At 50.9% G+C, this 17,588-nt stretch overlaps 4 protein-coding genes across 5 annotated transcripts; 1 reads left to right on the plus strand and 3 right to left on the minus strand.

The window, feature by feature from the left end:
- Nucleotides 1-118: 118 nt before the first annotated feature.
- Nucleotides 119-4,095, plus strand: IUM83_00741 (Coiled-coil domain-containing protein; the record flags this gene model as incomplete). Its single annotated transcript, XM_067924539.1, has 11 exons — nt 119-367; nt 466-573; nt 651-892; nt 966-1,014; nt 1,077-1,166; nt 1,236-1,361; nt 1,433-2,153; nt 2,238-2,328; nt 2,387-2,842; nt 2,916-3,921; nt 3,982-4,095. The coding sequence occupies 11 exons, from the start codon at nt 119-121 to the stop codon at nt 4,093-4,095; spliced, it is 3,252 nt and encodes a 1,083-aa protein (XP_067789017.1).
- Nucleotides 4,096-4,359: 264 nt separating this feature from the next.
- On the minus strand, nt 4,360-5,831 carry IUM83_00742 (uncharacterized protein; the record flags this gene model as incomplete). 2 transcript variants are annotated; one of them, XM_067924541.1, is made up of 3 exons in its annotated part: nt 4,360-4,691; nt 4,788-5,652; nt 5,745-5,831. In XM_067924541.1, the coding sequence occupies 3 exons, from the start codon at nt 5,829-5,831 to the stop codon at nt 4,360-4,362; spliced, it is 1,284 nt and encodes a 427-aa protein (XP_067789020.1). The 2 variants fall into 2 exon arrangements, with proteins under 2 accessions (XP_067789020.1, XP_067789021.1); XM_067924540.1 differs by having other exon boundaries at nt 4,360-4,694.
- Nucleotides 5,832-8,321: 2,490 nt separating this feature from the next.
- Nucleotides 8,322-16,074, minus strand: IUM83_00743 (uncharacterized protein; the record flags this gene model as incomplete). The annotated part of the gene is made up of 11 exons (XM_067924542.1): nt 8,322-8,335; nt 8,406-8,443; nt 11,155-11,261; nt 11,341-11,577; nt 11,654-11,862; nt 11,925-11,990; nt 12,052-12,173; nt 12,246-12,334; nt 14,350-14,451; nt 14,520-15,358; nt 15,456-16,074. 11 exons carry the CDS (start codon nt 16,072-16,074, stop codon nt 8,322-8,324), a joined length of 2,442 nt encoding a protein of 813 aa, XP_067789019.1.
- Nucleotides 16,075-16,809: 735 nt separating this feature from the next.
- Nucleotides 16,810-17,163, minus strand: IUM83_00744 (Histone H2B; the record flags this gene model as incomplete). Its single annotated transcript, XM_067924543.1, has 1 exon — nt 16,810-17,163. One exon carries the CDS (start codon nt 17,161-17,163, stop codon nt 16,810-16,812), a length of 354 nt encoding a protein of 117 aa, XP_067789023.1.
- Between the last annotated feature and the right edge of the window lie 425 nt (nt 17,164-17,588).

Here is a 17,588-nt window from a genome sequence, read left to right on the forward strand (position 1 = left end):
GGCCTCTCGAGCGGCATAAAACCCAAACCTGTCATCTGTCATGAAATCAGAACAGTCACCCACCCACTCGGATCGCGTTGCGACTCAAACGCGATAAAATCCGGTGGGTGGAAGGACGATGGAGGCGCCGCTGGCGGTGACCGTGTCCATGGCGGCCAAGCCCAAGCGCTCGCTGGACCTGCGCGACATGATGGACGAGCTGCCGATGCTGGCCTCGCTCAAGGACCAGAAGTGGATGGCCAGGCTGCCGCGCAACATGTTCCCGGCGCTCAAGAAGAGTCCGCGCAGCTCAGGCGACGCCTCTCCCACGGCCAGCTCCGACGCGGACACGACGCTGCTGTCGCCCGGCTTCCTGCCTACTCCGCGGGTAGAATACTTGCATTGCAATAGCTGTCAAGTGGCGTTATATAACTTCTCTCGGCTGACCAAATAGTTTTTTATTTGTTTATTTTTTTTTTATTGCAGACGGCGAGGGCCATGTCGGTGCTGGTCCCGTCGACGGACGAGGAGGTGCTGGACGCACTGGACCCCCGCTTCTTCACGGAGAGCTTCGACCCAGTCGCGCACATGCTGGTGCGTCCTGGCAGAAGAATTAAAGCAGGGTTCGTGGAGCGAGACTGATGTTGTGGAGGTTGAATTTATTCCTTTAGGACAACATTCCGGAGAACAAAACGGAGCTGAACGTGTTCCTGCGCACGGAGATCAGCGCCGTGGATGTGGCGAAGGACGTGATCTTGACCAAGTTGCAGGACGACGTGCGGGCCAACTACAACTCGCTGATTCAAGGCATGAAGGTGGTGCAGGAGGTGGATCTCGACTTGGTGCGGGCGCAGATCCACGTCAAGAACGGACGTCGACTACTTGCAACGGCGAAGAATGACCTCATTTTAAGGTTCTGTTGGTCTTGCGTCAACGGCAGTTGCCTTTTCCATCTTGGTGCTGACGTATTGTGTTGTTGGGTGCAGCTCGTTGGAAATTGTGAAGACCAAGCGAAATCGCGACCGCGTCAGCGAGGTAAAGCGATTCACGATGTACTTGCAAAGCATTTGTCGCCGTACTCATTTCGTTATGGATAGATCGTTTCATTTGGATCCCAAATTGTCAATTTCTTCGACGAAGAGGAGAAGATGAACGAGGCTTTACAAGAACACCGGTTCATTACAGCTGTGAGTACTGCGTGCGCTAGAATATCATGATGCGCCATGAATTTTTACAGGAGTTCTGTATGCCAATAGGTGGACATATGTGTCGGTCTTCGAAAGGGATTGTCTCGCAAAGAGCTCCAGGGTCTTACAATCCTGGATGAAATTCGACTCCGGATACAGGATTTTATTCCGAAACTACGTGAACAGTTCGACCAGGTAGGTGCTCAGGCCGTGTTGTTGCTGGAGCTTCAATAAGATCATACTGATCTTGGTTTTGTGTGTGATAGTCATTGCGGAAAGTAGCGGGGTGTTTTGACCCTCTTGGGTACAAGGAACTGCTGCAAGCGTATATCACGTTGGCGGATCACTCTGAAAACCTTGGTTTTGAGTTCTCATCTTACACTCTGAACGAGGTTCTTTCGAATATCCCTGAAATTATTGTGCGCTCAATCGACGACATGACAAGTGTATTTATGCGTCAAGTTTTCGAAGCCGTGTCGCCGAAAAAGCTGAAGATTGGTATCAAGAACAGTCAACTCAAAGACAACAATGCAAGCAAACCTGGGGATCCAGTAACGCCAGCATTTCAAACAGTCGAGAACGTAAAACGATGCTACGAGCACCTCACCGACCTCATGCACACGTACTACCTCTTAGTTCAATGGCATCGAGATCCGTTCAACCCGCTCAACGATGATGTCACCTACCTTCATCGCTGTGGCATTGACGACGACGATGATGACGATGATGATACCGATGAAGATGAGGACCATGATGATAAAAGGTATCTCCACTCACACTCGTCGAAGCACGGTCACGGCAGCAGTAGATTGAAGGAACCAGGATCCCCATCCAACCGTTCGCGAAATGGACTCGCCTCAAAACGATCTCTTTACGATCAAGTGCTTTGTGATACGGGAATGACGTTGCTGAGGTACCGCAAAATCGTTTGGGAAAATATTCAACAAAACGTGCTGGAGATGATTGAAAAACTGGATATGACTTACGGTACGAATGTCAAGATCCAACTGCGTGAAGGCTGTCTTATCCACTAATCTGATTGCGTTGTTTTATCGTGTATGTGGATGTTAGGCTACAAGATGGAGCATATCATCGCGCTTTCACTTGCTACGACGACGTTCACTGAAATTGGAGAGGAGTTTACGGGGGCACCTTCTTCAAAGTGAGTTTTGGTAGCCATGACGATGAGTTTTGTAAACTAACGTGTGTGTACTTCACAGAATACGATCTGTTCTTCGAGTCAAATGTGAGCAGTATCTGCATGCTTTTCATGACGATAACATCGAGTTGGGTCGAATGCTCCTGGATACCGAAAACTGGCTTCGTGTCACTGCATCAACTACTGATGGCGACGATAATGCTGGCCTTCTTCGGCTTATCGAGAAGCGAAGTGGATACTTTTTTGAGCAAAAGGACCGTGAAGACCTTGTGATCAATCCTATTTATTCAAGAAGGGTTTTTCCCTCGTTCCATTCGGAAGGAAATCCATTTAGCGCTGCCAACTCGATGGAGTGGCTCTCTATGAAGCAAGGGATCCGCTTCCACCATGAAGCAAGAAACGCTAGCATTCCCGACGATAAAATGCCCCCTCGAGTTGATAATCAAGCGCTTCCTGTCATGGATCCAAACGAGTCAGAATTTGTTTTGACCTCGTCAAGTCTTGCGGGTTTTGTCCGGTAAGTGCCCCGTGCAGTAGTGATGTCAATTTGTGACAATAACTAACGTGGAAGGTGTTCCTGTATTGCTTAGGCTCTGTGGTGTCTATTTGAAGATGATGGAGCACCTTCCACATATTGGCTGGGAGGCTTTTCGCTCGCTAAACAATCTTTTCGAGTTCAACTTGTACGCCGTTTTTACGAACTTTATCACCGCAGACGACATTGCACTATTCTTCCGTGGTAGAGGTGGCAACTTAAGCAGAAACGATGCAACGCGGTGGAACGGGCTTCGAACTGGTATTTGTCGGATTGCTGACGAAATCAATGCTGGCGAAATGCTCCTTCAGTCGTCTGCACTGATCTATCCATCTTCAGCCGATAATGGAAGAATGCAGCAGCAGAACTCGCCGATGTCAAGGAAGGTGACATTGCGCAAAGTGTCTCGAACACCACCTGCTGTGGAAGATGCTGACGAAAGCAACCTGTATGCGTTGGCTGAACGAGCGATTGCATGTGAGGCAATCGTTGGTCAGTGCAGGCTGATGAACGCTATCGAAGAACTAGCTCGGTCGTACCTTCCTGATCGATACCTCTGCCTCATGGATGAGGTTTACGAACGGAACCGCACGATGGTGCGGGAGCTACGAAGCTTCATGTACAATATTATCGCAACAAAGCTGGTGGACGTCCCAGCGCTTTTGGATTCCGTTTCAGCTGTGTCGTGGGATATTCCGTATATTAGTGACCAACACAACGAGTACATTGTGCACTTGGTACAAAAATGCGGTGAGGCGTGGGGAGGTCTGCAGATTCTCGCGGATGGATCTATTCCTCTGGATGCCCGGGAGGATATCTGGGCTGCGATGGTTCAAACCATTATGGATGCGCTGCTGCAAGCATTTTCGACAGTGCCCAAGCCAACTCCTCAAGGCCGGGCACTCATGCTGCTGGATTTGCACGCACTCCAAAATGGACTTGATCTGATCAATCATATCAGCTCTCGAACGGTGCCCCGCGGTCGTGAATACGTGGGCAGCTACATCAAGGCCTTTTACTACGATGAGGACGAGCTTTTGGAGTGGATCAAAGCTAACAAGGTAAGTCGTAGATTATCGTTCCTGCTCCTTAGTGCACTATGCTCACCATTTTCACTGCAGACGCTGTACACGAAGATTCAGTTCGCCAACCTACTCAAGAACGGCATCGGCCCGACGCTCGAAACCAAACGGCTTCGTGAACTGGTCTTGAAGATCGATGCAATTATCAGTTGAGAGAAGCACACTATGAACATTAAGCTCTTTGAGTATTTGTACATGTTAAAAATTCTGCGGCAGCTTCTATCGCCGCCTTCTGCGTTCAGGTTGATCTCGCGAAACCTGGTTGGCGTTGGCTGCTGCACTCGATCGCGTTTCCTAGGCTCACGAGCCAAGTGAAAAGCGTTCGAGCTATCTATCGTCCGCGAAGGGCTCGAGCAACGTTTCGTCACTATTTGTTGGCGAAACTCGGGCAGGTTTGTGCACAAGGAAGCACCTCGCTTACCGTGCCAAAGCTACACGCAATTCCTGCTGCACTTGCGGTTGCGGGATCACCTCAACGACAAGGACAAGCAAATCTTCAGCCGCCTTTTTGCCGAAAGTCGCACGCAGGTAATCAACAAAAGCCTGCCCGCTCATCTCTTGGTTCCCGAGAGCCTTGGCTGCCTGCTTGAATTCGTCCACGATGTGAACGTCGCCATTCGAGAGCGCATTTACCCGTTCCAGGATTTGGCGATTGGCTTTCTTTCTAGACACGCGTCCAGGGACGGATGGGTCGCTAGCGCGACCAATCGAGCTCCGTTGGCTGCTGGAAAAGTTCTGCAACTTTTGCTCTGCTGGTGGCAATTCCGTGATGTCGAAACAAAGACGATAAAAGTTAGGGTCCCAGCACCAATAACCAAGAGATGCCGATTAATAAGCCCACGTACCATATTTCTTGGATCGACGATCCGCCTCTTCCTCCTCTTGCACGCTCAGGCGGTGGTTCTGGCGCTGCGACCTGCTCTCATCCAAGTCTTCAGCGTCAACCGAAGCGATCGAGATGCCGCCAGCGGCGCACAGCGCCTCCCGCTTTTCAGCGCTCTTGATCGATCGCACGAAGCGCTTCAGAATCCAAAGAGCGAAGTCGGGCTCAAACTCCTTGTGCAAGAACTCCACGAACGGGTCCGCAGCCGCGACCGGGTCGTTTTCCTTGCGGAAGACCCGAGCGCGCTTCTTGAAGCGCTTGAGCTGGTGAGCCCCGCCACGCAGAGCCAGCTCCTCCTCGATCTCGAGCCTGCACATCTTCCTGCGCGAGTTGACTTTATCCCCGGCGCCGTTGGCACTCACGCACGACGCGCGGGTGTCCGAGTCCGACGAGTCGCGCAGCATTCCCCTGGACGAGGAGAACTCCCCGGACATGTTCATGCTGGGCGACGCGGGCCCGAGCAGGCCGCTGCAGTCCACGTACTTCTCGGCGCCGATGAAGTCCGCGAGCACTCTGCACCCCGCGTGCTTGGAGAACTCGGCCACGTCCGGGAAGAGCATGACGCGCTGCATGAAGAAGTCGAGCTCGGCGCGGCGCTTCTCCAGGAAGCTGGACGTCTGGTCCTGGTGGAAGAAGGCGCGCACGCGGTGGCCCGGCGCGAAGGCCACGGTGACCATCATCTTGGCGAAGGGCGACTTGCGCGCGGCGCGCATCTGGTTGTCGAAGGCCTGGAACTCCTCGTACGTCTTCCAGAGGCTCCACTGCAGCACGTCCACGGGCTCGTCCTGCTTCTCCCGCGTCTTGTTGAGGCGGCAGAACAGCTCGTACTGCAGCACAACAAGCAAGAGCAAATCGGGCGCGTTAGAGCGACTTCAGGGGGCCGTGCGGCTGTCGCTTTCGACTAAGGAAGGACGCGTACCACGGCTGGCTCGCCGTTCGTCTGGGTGGCGTTGCGCACGTGCAGCTTGAGCGGCGGCACGCGCAGCAGGAAGTCGGGCGGCGTCATGGCGGGCGGAGGGGGGCGATGGGCTCTCGGGTGCGCCGGGAAAGTCGCTCTGTGAGAGGGAGCGGGGCCAGGTGCCGCGCGCTGCGAGCTGCGTGCTGTGCTGGAAGCCGGCGAGGCGAGTTGGCGACGCTGATTTGGCGCTCGCGGCGAGTAATTGAGAGTCAGAGCGGGGCGCGACGACACGGGGACACTCGAGTAAAGTATAGGGATCCCGATTGCGCGGAAATTCAACCGGCCCTTTCTATGGGGTTTTCCCAGCTGGAGCCTCAAGATCCCGACTATTTGTCGGGCTTTATTGCGTCCGGGGCGTAGTGATCCAGGGCTTTCAAGCCGCAAATGCGGGTGGTTGTCGCAGTGCGACCCTGTCGCGGCGGCACCCAAGGAGGTTATTAAGCTAAAATAACGCCGAGAGGGCGTGTCGCGTGGAGGATGCACGGGCACGGTGAACGGGGGTGGAGACCCATGAAACTCGAAGGCTCTCGGCCAGCCGCTCGCCAGCATCCATCTGCTTGTCACCGCCTAATAGCTGTCGATCAGAATAGCGGAGCTGAGCTTGCTGAAGCAGGTGGGCACGCCTGCTGATCGCGCTGCTCTCCGCGGCACGCCAGGACGGGCTCCGTGATAATGTGTTCAATGAAAACAGACCGCGCGTGCGTGGGTATCACTTGGCACGCGCCGTCCATCATTTGCCGCGGCACCCAGCAATGCCAATGTCAAGTGGACAGACAAGCCGCGGAGGAATCTTCGCGCCAGGCGCGCGGCCGCTTCCGGCTCGTGAGTAACCTCACTTTTGGTGATCGAGGATCCATTCGTCACTGCAAGCACCGCCGGTATCATGTAGCAAGCGGCGCCACGGTCTTGACCGAGGCTCTGCCAGTGTTGCCGGACTCCGAGCTGTTCGTCTGTGATCTTTGTGTTGGAGTTGCGGGAATTCGCCCCGTGGTACATGTGCACACTGCTGTCCTCTACTGCCAGTAGTACTGCTGCGTGCGGTGCTGGACATGCATTCAAATTATCGCTGTCGGATAGGCACCGATGCGGTAAGATGAGAATGCTCCACGGCTCGTGTAGTTAGCGATGCTCTATGCAACAGCAATGCTGCATCTTGAAGTTGCTCGCTGCTGAACAGCCCCAACGACTGAGGACAAGTCGGTGTGGCGAAGACTCCATCTTCGACGTATATCACCGTCAAACACCTCTTCGCTTAAATTTTGGGGGTGGTCCTAGGTTTGCGAACCATTATGTGTTGAAGGACCTCCAAGATTGTACTACAGTGTGGTAGAGGTAAATAAGTTAGGAAGACTTCGGATGTGCGGGTTGAGGTCATTTTCACATACAATGCTGTATTCCATTGCAATGGTTGTCTGTTATGTGTTATGGTGACTTGCAGCTACCAGCGTACTTGTAGTTTTTTTTTCTTTTCTTCACAAACCGTCATGAGTGAGTCTTGCGTAGCGCGATGTCGATTCGGGACACCGAAGGATCGACTCGACAAAAATGCAGATAGATCTGGATGTAAAGATTTCGAGTGAAGATCCCTGGCACGACTAGCAGGAGACACTTTTGAAGAACCCGCAAAGCAACTAATCCCTGATGGAGTTGCGCAAAAAGCGTGCAAAAGTAGGATCTTGAAGAAATATAATCAAAAGACAAGAGGTTGAAAGCCCTAGAAACCGAAATGGAAGCGCAAAATTTCTCGCTTGGGCTAGGTGGTAAGCTTAGAAATCGTTCATAAAGATGGTGAACTCGTTGGAGTGCGGGATGAAATGAGAAATTGCTCCAGGCATGATCTGGTAGCTTCCAATGCCAGTATTTTATGATACATGTATGAGGTTTTCAATGTGTAGACAGCAAAGCAAGGTTTCCTCACCACACACCAACCTAAAAAGCACACAACTCAAGGTTTTCGACTGCAATCGGTGGGAATTAATCATTTACGAAAAGTGGCTGATCCTGCTGTGTTCCTCGTTTTATGGCTGAAAGTACGAGACGAATTCAATTCACTGTACGATCTAAAAGTATATATTTTCATGCCAACTCGTTCTTATAACCTGTAACGGGTCATTTCACGAAATCGTTGTTTGTTTACAGAAAAGTCTGTCCATTAAGATGCAACTGTCGTGAAGTATCGAAGCCGGTCGTCGGACGATGTCTGGCACAGCTGGGCTACGCGTCCAATGCAAGCTAAGAGATCCGTCACTGCCCGTGCCAAACTGATCTCATATGACTCCCCTGGTATGCTTTGACCCCGTTCCACCACAATATCACGGAAACGCGATGGGGTAAAACAATACTCACTCAACTTTATAGACGGCGGATAATCGACACAGGTAGCGAACAATCGGTTCATCACAGTCGTTGTCCTTCTGAAAAGTGCGACGTAAACAGTTTGCAAATACACGAGTACGAGCTCAACCAAGTCGACCAGCTCCAGCATCGGTCGGTGCTCATTAAATGAAATCGCTTCACACACGACTCCGCACAATTCGGTCAGCAAAACGCAGCTATTCACATCGTCAATAAGTGTTAGTTGGAACAATTCAAATACTCAACAATAACGTTTGATATACGTACTTGATCGTACTGTTGACAACTTCTTCGCCAGGTACAAGCTTGATCAAACATTCAACCATCCATTCCAGGCACGGATGTAGTTCACCCAGTTGAAAATCTTGGCGGGACCACCTATCCTCATTGTTTGCTACGTCATGCGCACCGACTGGAGTTGCACGCGGCACATTTACATTCAAGTTTGCATGATTGAGCACAGCACGCACAAACTGAAACAGAGGTACCATCGCTTCCAATAAAGGCGTCACTCCTTCTTTCAGCGCAAAATCAAATGTCTCCCTCATGAAATCATCCAGTACAAATTGTCGAAGTTGGTGAAGGCGTGAACAAGATGAGGTCGCCCGTGAGTGCTCGAAGGACGTAGTGCATCTGCAGTCGAATAGACCACATGACAGGTAAAATGCTTCGCGCCGAACCGTCTTCACGTCAACATCCGGCTCATTGGAAGTTTCATCGGGGTAATAACTATGAATGCCTAGAGGTCCGTCCGGATCCAAGATATTCACCAGTAGTGTCCTTAGAGGAGACGCGTGCCACCCGCCCTTAAAGGTTTGGTATGTATCTGACGTCTATAATACCAACACAGACAATCTAGTCAGTTGCAAAGCCCTGAGCTCTTCACGCGTAGCAAATGCGGCGTACCTGTGCAAACCAACGGAGCAAACTCGGATATTTCTGACGCGCAAAGAAAAGTTGAACGCTGTCCACAAAGCTCATGGATGCTGTGCAGAACCCTCTTCGAAGTTCTTCGTTCACGTTTCGCACTCCACTTCGCTGGTCCAATGTGCGTTCATCCTTCAGTCGTTTTATCGCTTGTGGGTATTCAGCACTGTTTACTTGTCGAAATAACAATTGCATAGCATCGAAAAAAAGATTGGTCTCTCCAATCGCCATGTCACCACAGTAGAATAAAAATGCATCCATGCACTGGTACATGAACCGAAACATCGTTGTCAGCCCCGCAAGTCTTTGGTCAAACGATTTGATCGTGTCATCCATCTCGTGATATGAGCGTCTCCCGGTGGCGTTCACTCCGGCCTGGCGGAGAAACAATTCGGCAAACGAATGCCACTTGTGGTTTATTTTATCAATATCGCCACAGGCTCGCCGAAAGTTTATCTTGTACGCCCTAAACCAAGCACATACATACATAACACATTTTGCACGAAAATAGAAGTGTTACAAAAAAACACTTACAACAGAAGCTTCAAAACCCAATAGCAGCACTTACTCAAGAAATGATCTGAAGACTGCAGACTGGTTGTTGATCAGTTTAGCACGAAACTGGTTCTTTTTGTCTCTCGAAGCTGCGTACAAAAGCCACATGTTCCTGGCGCTCCTGCAAAATGACTGAAATACGTCCAGATGCAGGTCGTATAATGTTCCAATATCATGAAGTCCATCATCGTTGGCACGGACAGCGGCCGGAAACTTGCATGATGAGGCTACTTCATGCAGAAACTCAGATATTTGTGGATCCATAGTGCAAATACCAACAGGATCCTTACGGAGCAAATGGTAAATAATCCCGTCGGTCAACATGACCCACGAGTCTGAATCTCGTACACGATTGTTCACTTCCGAGACAGCCTCGGCTCCTTGTACCAACGATTCATTTTCGAGAGAGAACGGCGTATCTTCCATCGTAAATGTAATCGGCACTGGGTCTAGTGTAGACACATCTAACGTTCCTAGCATCCATGAAGAGGCGAGTTCTTGGTCAGATCCGCTTTCCCTCAAGAATGCATTCCCGAGCCATTCCTTTTCGGGGTTATACTTTAAAGCGGCGCTTAGAACACGTGGTGCGAGGTTTCGAGACTTCGCTGATGTAGACATAACGTTGTTCCAAAAGAATTGGACCTCGCACGTTGAAATAATCATTCCCAGCAAGTCAATCGCATAGAGTTCGTCAAATGTTGGGGCATCACTCCGTGGGTAATTGAGTACAAGTTGCTGAACTACCACTCGCAATTTGCTTGTGATCAACTCAATCACTGTAGATCTGCAGTCTTTGGGTGTCCAGGCTGGAGAAAGTGCAGGTTGATGTCCAGCAAGCGCTCTTTCCAGGTCAAAAGTTGCTAAATCCGCGTCAAAAAAATCGAAGTTGCTCGGTGGAGTTTCAATTAGAGACAAACATTGTGTTGGCTTGTCTCGTCCTCGTGGTAGTACCAGCTGAAATATCTCCATCGCAACCTTTAAGTCGGCGATTGGGATGACCTTCTGTATAACTCCATTCAAGCAAGCTTCCATACCATAGCTGAAAATGTGCTCCAGACTCTTTTCAACCGCAGATCCGTATGCTTGTCCAACTATAACACGAGATGAGGGTATTTCTATCATCTTTTTTACCAAGTTTCGCATCTGGTAAAGTGAGGACATCGCTGCACCTGCGATTCAGCACCGGAACTTCAGTTATTCAGCATTATTACGAGTGAAATAACTCAAATACAACTTACTGTGAAGTCGTCGACGACGCCTCTCTAAGTCGCGAGTTTTGCTTGCACTAACCCTGGTTCCTGTCACCTCCATTGGTGTAGGAATCGCAGGAAGGTCAGCTTGCAAATTCTTTACTGATGCATCCAACCTGTCATCGAGGCCCCGAAATATAATGGGAAACTCGGTCGAATTCCTTTCCAAAAGCAAAGCACCGAGGGTATAGAGTGCCTGGGTTGCAATCACTTCACAATGCAGTCTTCCTGACGTCCATCGAAGAATTTCCTTGCAGTAAAAATCCACTTCCCGCTCCATATACCTAACGTCCTTACTGGCTCGGTCGCTAGGGAACCGTTGTTCATCTCCGCACTCCAGACAGACGCTGACAACAGCAAATGTTAGTAGCACGGCAGTGCTTGTTCGCTCCTGTATCAAAACCAAATTATTCATGCTTAGTGAACATATTCCATAATTGAGAAACACCTTTTCGTGATGAATAACAAACCATTCTCGATTTCGCAACTTGTGAAGTTTGCTGCGACTTCGTTGATTGTGATGTAGCCTGCTGCGTAGCAGCCAAGTTGCTTTTGGGCCCCCAGTTCCAGTCTGTTCCAGATGGCTTAGACATTGCCGATGGTGAAGCAGATGAGGTTTTCATCTCGGGAGGAGACGGGATGGCACTTAGAACGGATTGGCGGAAGCGACCACGGTGAACCCGTTTCTCAAGCTTGAGAAGTTGTATCTGCATGGTTATCATACAAAAGTACTCGTCAGCTCTTACGCGACCGAATGCATAGAGCAGTCGGGTCCTTCCTTACCCATATGATTTTGCACAGCGTCCCCGTAAAATCGGGTTCATTAACACCGCAGCTACTCTCAGCAAATGCAGCCAACTGTGGTCTTGAGTTCCCGAGCTCTCGGCAATGGATAGCAAACTGTTTCAGGATCTCGGGAAGCTCGACGACTTCATCTGTGTCATCGGATCCGTCGCTTTCACACAGCTGCTTCACAATAATCCCAAGGATGTCTGTACAAGATTACATTACAAGTCAGCAACGAAACCTGGACGAGAAAATGAGTTTGACAAACCTTTGGAAGGGCGCCACCACTTTGAATATGCTGCAATCTTGATTAGCACGTGCTGCATATAATAATCTATGAGAGTGCATGCCAGTTAGCTCTCCATTCAGTTATTGAAGCTGCGAGCAAAACTTACTTGACCGCTGAACGAATTCTGGCACCAAGTTTCCAGTCGTATTAGTCAAAAGGTCGAAAGGAAGAAAGTTGCGTTTGTTTGGATGAAGGAGATCTTTAACAACTGCCCATCTAGCATCGGATCTGTCCACAGCACGCAACATTATAAAGCTCACTCCGCCGCTAGATGGAAATTAAGAAAATTACCCGACTTACATTTCCGTTTCGAGCTCTGTGTTTTCTTCGTCCGCATATACACGCGTCAACACCGCGAGCAAGTCCCACGTGGACTCCAACGCTAACAGCTGACTCTCCAATATCTCCTCACAATGTTCAATGTCGTCACCATTTGAAACCTTTGGTGTAAAATCACGCAGATATCCTCCAGAAGATTCGTTTCGAACGAAACAACGAGCTAGCTCGTCGAAATAACGCTGCTGGTAAACAGCTTGTAGTAATGCCCAGAAATGTTTCTCCTTGTTAACACGCGAATCTGGTGGATCATCAGCAGAATTGGTAGCGCAATCGCGGACTAACAGCCACAACGAGAGTGCTGGCAGTGAACTGTTAGAAATTTCCACAGCGCCCAAACGATGAGAAGTTGGGAGATAAAGGTATAGGTCAAACAGGAAAAGCACAACAGCGAGGGTGGCTCTGTTCATCGGCAGCTTCTTGAAAAACACGTCGTCAACCTCCTGTTTAGCTGCAGCGTTCGGTCCTACGATGGAATAGCACGCAGATCGGACAGCCGAGAGTAAATTAAGGCAATACCAATACGCCCGCGAGATCGCTGTCAAGAGTGGGGTAGTTGCCGCATCTCGAGAGGCCACCTCAAAGAAGAAAAAATAAGCTTTGCACCCGCCGAATAATGCTTCGCAGTCCGGTAGCTGACGGACGAGGGCTGCAAGTTCATCCAATATGATCTGGAGATAGTTTGACGCCGCTGATGGAGACACTGACTCCAAACTCTGCAATACTTGCGCAGCGAAGGATGCGATAGCTGTGTGGTACCTTTCTTCAAGTGAAACAAGAGAAATCCACTCAGGGGCGGTTGCGTATCCTTCTTCATCCGCAGAACCTAGACTCCCCCTAGAAAGTGACTCCATAAAATCGTTTTCTTCCAACCGAAAGTCATTCATCAGCTGGCGAAGACGGGCAGAGCTCCTCAATACAAAACGGCGAAACACCTCGCAGTCTTCGAACGCGAAGTCCTTGTCACAGATCAAATGGCGCGGCACAAATGGACCACAAATTGGGTGGCCGAACGTCGAGAGCGTGTCTTGTTGCTGCCGCGATATAGCCGTCATGTCGTTTCCGGTAGTGGTTGAGCTAGTGTCATCCGACACGACCTCAAAAACCGCCTCCCAATCTACGTGTACCTCTGCTGAGCTCGATGGCGCCGTAGGTGTGAAGAAGTCTGCCGCCACCTTTCTTTTTGTCGAAGCAATAGCGTCAAAGAATATACCACCTGGTAACACTGGTTGCATGGTGCTCCGCACAGCTTTTGGAGGAGGCCGAGCGACAAATGTTTCACGTGATCGTTGTTGGGCCGGCTTCGAACGAAACCTTTTGTCCCGAAGGTGCCTGTGCTGTATTTGAACGGAAGCACTATCATCATGTCGAGTTGGCCGTGATTCGTGGATTTCGTGTCTGCTCCCCGCACCGATAGAAAACTGCGGCAACGACAGACCAACCGAGCGTTCCCGCGTACCACCTTCGGCACGTTGCTGCTTCTTTCGCGCCATTTTGACCCAGTTCCAACGAGGATCAGACCGGGAAATTTCCTTTTGTTTACCGATGAGTCGAAGATTCGATCTGAATTTGTCTCCAAATCCTTGTCGAGGGAAAAAATCATCTAGTGTCGTGCTCGTGACCAACCTCTTTCGATGCTGCTGTTTCGCAGCCTTCGCAGTAACCCCTGCTACGAGCTGTTTTGCTTTGGAAAGGCGTCTCGTGTGCCCATTTTGATGGGTCACGAAGTCTTGTCTCTCTGGTTCGTAGTCGTAGGAGAAATCTAGTTCATCAACCATGCTTGCTGTCTCGTTCGCAATTACCGTTGCGCCATAGCCTTCAGCGGAATAGTTAGATTCACCACTATCCGACGAGTATGCAGTCCGGACTGCCTCTTGTGTTGGAATTTCTTCATCACGCCTCGCAAACGCACTTTCAACAGCTTTTTGGGCTTTTCGTACCCATGGCGAACACTCGTTCAAATCGCGCTGCCACTCATCAATTTTGGACTCTAAATGTTCAAGAGCAGAAGGCTGGAACAAACGCGTGTTAAAACTATGGAACACATGTACTCAGTTACATCACTTACCGTTTTACCACGCTTGTTGTATAGGTTTTCGATGATTTTGTTCATCACATCTTCTCCGGCATTAACCAGCGTTGCTGTCACAAAAACGTCTAGATCGCACACCTTTTTAAACGCAGCAGTTTCGTCAGTACGACAACACGTACGCACATCGAAATTGTCACTGATCTCACCTTCTTATAAAGCGCTTCAAGATCAACTAGTGACACATCCGTCAGGTTCTTCAGTTTTTGGTTCACCACCTTTTGCTCGTCATGGAAGTTGGTTAAGTTTTCCTGCTGTTGAGCAAATACATCCAGCAATTGCTTCATCAGTCCGTCCTTCGTATTTGCCAGTTTGATCCCTGTTTTTCGGAGGACATCCTCGGGGAGATCGGTCGGGTTCCCTTCCGGTTGGATAAAGACGGCATCAGGGTCATCAAGATCATCATCATCAGCATGCTCGTATCCTCCGACGTATCGTCGTCGGCGCGTCCTGCGCTTTTTTTTCTGCGGAAGATGACGGTGTGCGGAATTATTTTCCTTGTTGTCGCGCACAGTACCATCATTGAGAGGTGATACGCTGGGGTGAGAGTTGCCCAGCTGCTCGAGCTCAGGGCCTTTAATGCTGTCCTCGCTGCTTTCATCGTCACTATCCAGTATGCGGTGCCGTCGTCTCTGGGTTGCTCTTGGCTGCCTCAACTGGGGACTCTGGATCCCAGGCGATTTTTCATTGTCACTTGGTGGCCGACTAGACTCTTCGAGCGAGGTTTTCTTCTTGCCTTCTGAGAATATGAACGTATCTTCGTCGATTTTGGACACATTGTGTATCGCATCCCTCTCATCACCGCTATTCGGTACGTCATCGTGCGGCTTGTGTGGCACCCGTCCGACATGCGCAGCGCGGTGAGAGCGCTTCCTTTTCCTGTGATGCGGAACATGAGCCTCCGCTCGCTCAGAGTGAGTCGTGGCCATCTCGCGTCTTTTCTCCGTCTCGAGCTGCTTCCTGCGGTGCGGCTCATTGATGTAATCATCTACATGTAGAAACAAAAAAGGAAATATCACACAGGAAAGTGAGCAAGTACCCTCAAAGGGCACCACAGCACACTGCCATCCAGCCAACGAACTCACCGTGGTAGTACTCTCTGTCCACGGGCTTGCGGTTCGAGTGCTGCTCAAGGATCTTGGACGAGTGCACGTACGCGCTCTCGACGTGCTTCTCAAAGCCGCCCAGCACGTAGCGGACGTCGTAGAAAATGTTCTCAGTCTCTCCGTCCTCCGCTCTCTCCCTATGCACGCGGACGACACGTCCGGAGCCTCCCAGCTTGTTGATGCCAGGCCATGTGCGCGCTTCTACCGTCACCACCGTGCCCACGTCCAACACAGCGTCCTCTAGCTCCTGCTCTTCTTCCTCTTCTTCTTCTTCTTCTTCTTTTTCTTCTTCTTCTTCTTTTCCTTCTTCTTGCTCTTCATCTGTTTGCTCCACCTGTTCGTGCTCTGCAACTGCTTCTGCTTTTTCCTCTTCGCGTTTAGCTTGACTCTGCTCAGGCTGCTCTTGAACTGTAGGCGGCTTCTCCGGTGTCACCATGGCGGACGCTACAGCGCGCTTCGGCTCAGGCGCTGATCGTTCCTGGCGCTCGGCCGCCGCCTCTAGGCGCTGGCGCGTGTGCTGCTCCTCCGCGGCAGCCAGCGCCTCCAGCAGCTCCTGCTCCTCCTCGTCCGAGTCCGCCACGAAGTCGGCCGCCTCCATGTTGAACCGCGAGTGCGCACTCGAGGCACGGCGTCCAAAATTGATAGCCGAGTTTTGGCGGGAAAAAAGAGCGCGCCACAAAAGGCACCCCGTCTTGCCACAAATAGATCGATCACTTGCCACAAATAAGACTGTTGTCCACTTCGGCGTGCCCACCTCGTCATGCAGGCACCAGCGTTGCAGGAACTCGAGCTCAAACTATGCCGATTACCGCTTACGCTGATGGGTCCATGCGAAGGCAAAGAATTCAACCAGAGCAACGCCCTTGAAGAGCCATTCCACGTAGACAACAATGGTGTAGTAGTACTAGTAGTAGTAGTACTAGTAGTAGTATCTTTGGCTAGAATCGGATGGCGACACCGAAGGCTTCAACAAGACTTTGCTAATGAAGCAATGGTAAAGAGGAAAGTCGAGGCAAACTGTGACAGAACCTTGACAAACTACAGATACAGACTTGGCTACCAAAGACAGCGAATTAAACGTACACTCACACACGATCAAACAACCGCCAACCTCGGGTCAAGCCAACTGTAAACAAGCAGGTTAAATATCTTTCGCAAAGGGTGGTGTTAAAAAACACCAGAATGAAAGAGTACAATCCCCCACGCGCCTTCAAAGGAAGTGCGACGCGATGAGACCGACTAGGTTGTGCCGTCTACACTAGGCAGACGACAGGGAGAACTTCAGACGCCTGAAACAGCCGCACCAAAGCTAAAAGCTCGAACGCTAGTGCACTTAAGCCGACGTGAACTTGGTCACGGCCTTCGTGCCCTCCGACACGGCGTGCTTGGCCAGCTCACCCGGGAGCATGAGGCGCACGGCCGTCTGGATCTCGCGGCTGGACAGCGTCGACTTCTTGTTGTAGCGCGACAGCTTGCCGGCCTCCGAGGCGATGCGCTCGAAGATGTCGTTGATGAACGAGTTCATGATCGACATGCCGCGCTTGCTGATGCCCGTCTCGGGGTGCACCTGGCGCAGCACCTTGTAGATGTAGGTCGAGTACGACTCGACACGCTTCTTGCCCTTGCCCTTGCCCTTGCCGGTCTTGGCAACCGTCTTCGCGGCCTTCTTCGAGGGAGTCTTCGCCATTGCTGCTGTTTGGGGGGTTGGAATTACTCGGTGAATTGAGGAATGAGGCTCCGCACACGCGCCATAGTATCCGCCTCCCTCTGACCTGTTCCCGTCCATCCCACACTATTAGCGCGGTTTTTCCGGCGGCTCGCTTCGGCATCTGTGATTGGCGGAATCCTCTTGTCTTCGATTTCATTGGCTTAGGAGGCCAAATAGTCCATACGATTGGTGGGTTCGTATTGGCGGGGTAGGGCTCGTTTTGGCGCGTAAAAAACTTGAGTCGGAGCTCCTCGCCAGTTGCCCAAGTCGAAGCGAGCGGACCTGCTGGTCGACTCGAGGATCTGGCTCGGCATTTGGTGCGTACATTACTGTGCTCGTGCATCCGGACAAGGCAAGGCAAGCAGGAAGGGTTAATGGGAAAAGGGTCGATGTATATAGAATGT

Source organism: Phytophthora cinnamomi (assembly GCF_018691715.1).
Source record: "Phytophthora cinnamomi strain GKB4 chromosome Unknown Contig53, whole genome shotgun sequence".
Taxonomy (NCBI): domain Eukaryota; phylum Oomycota; class Peronosporomycetes; order Peronosporales; family Peronosporaceae; genus Phytophthora; species Phytophthora cinnamomi.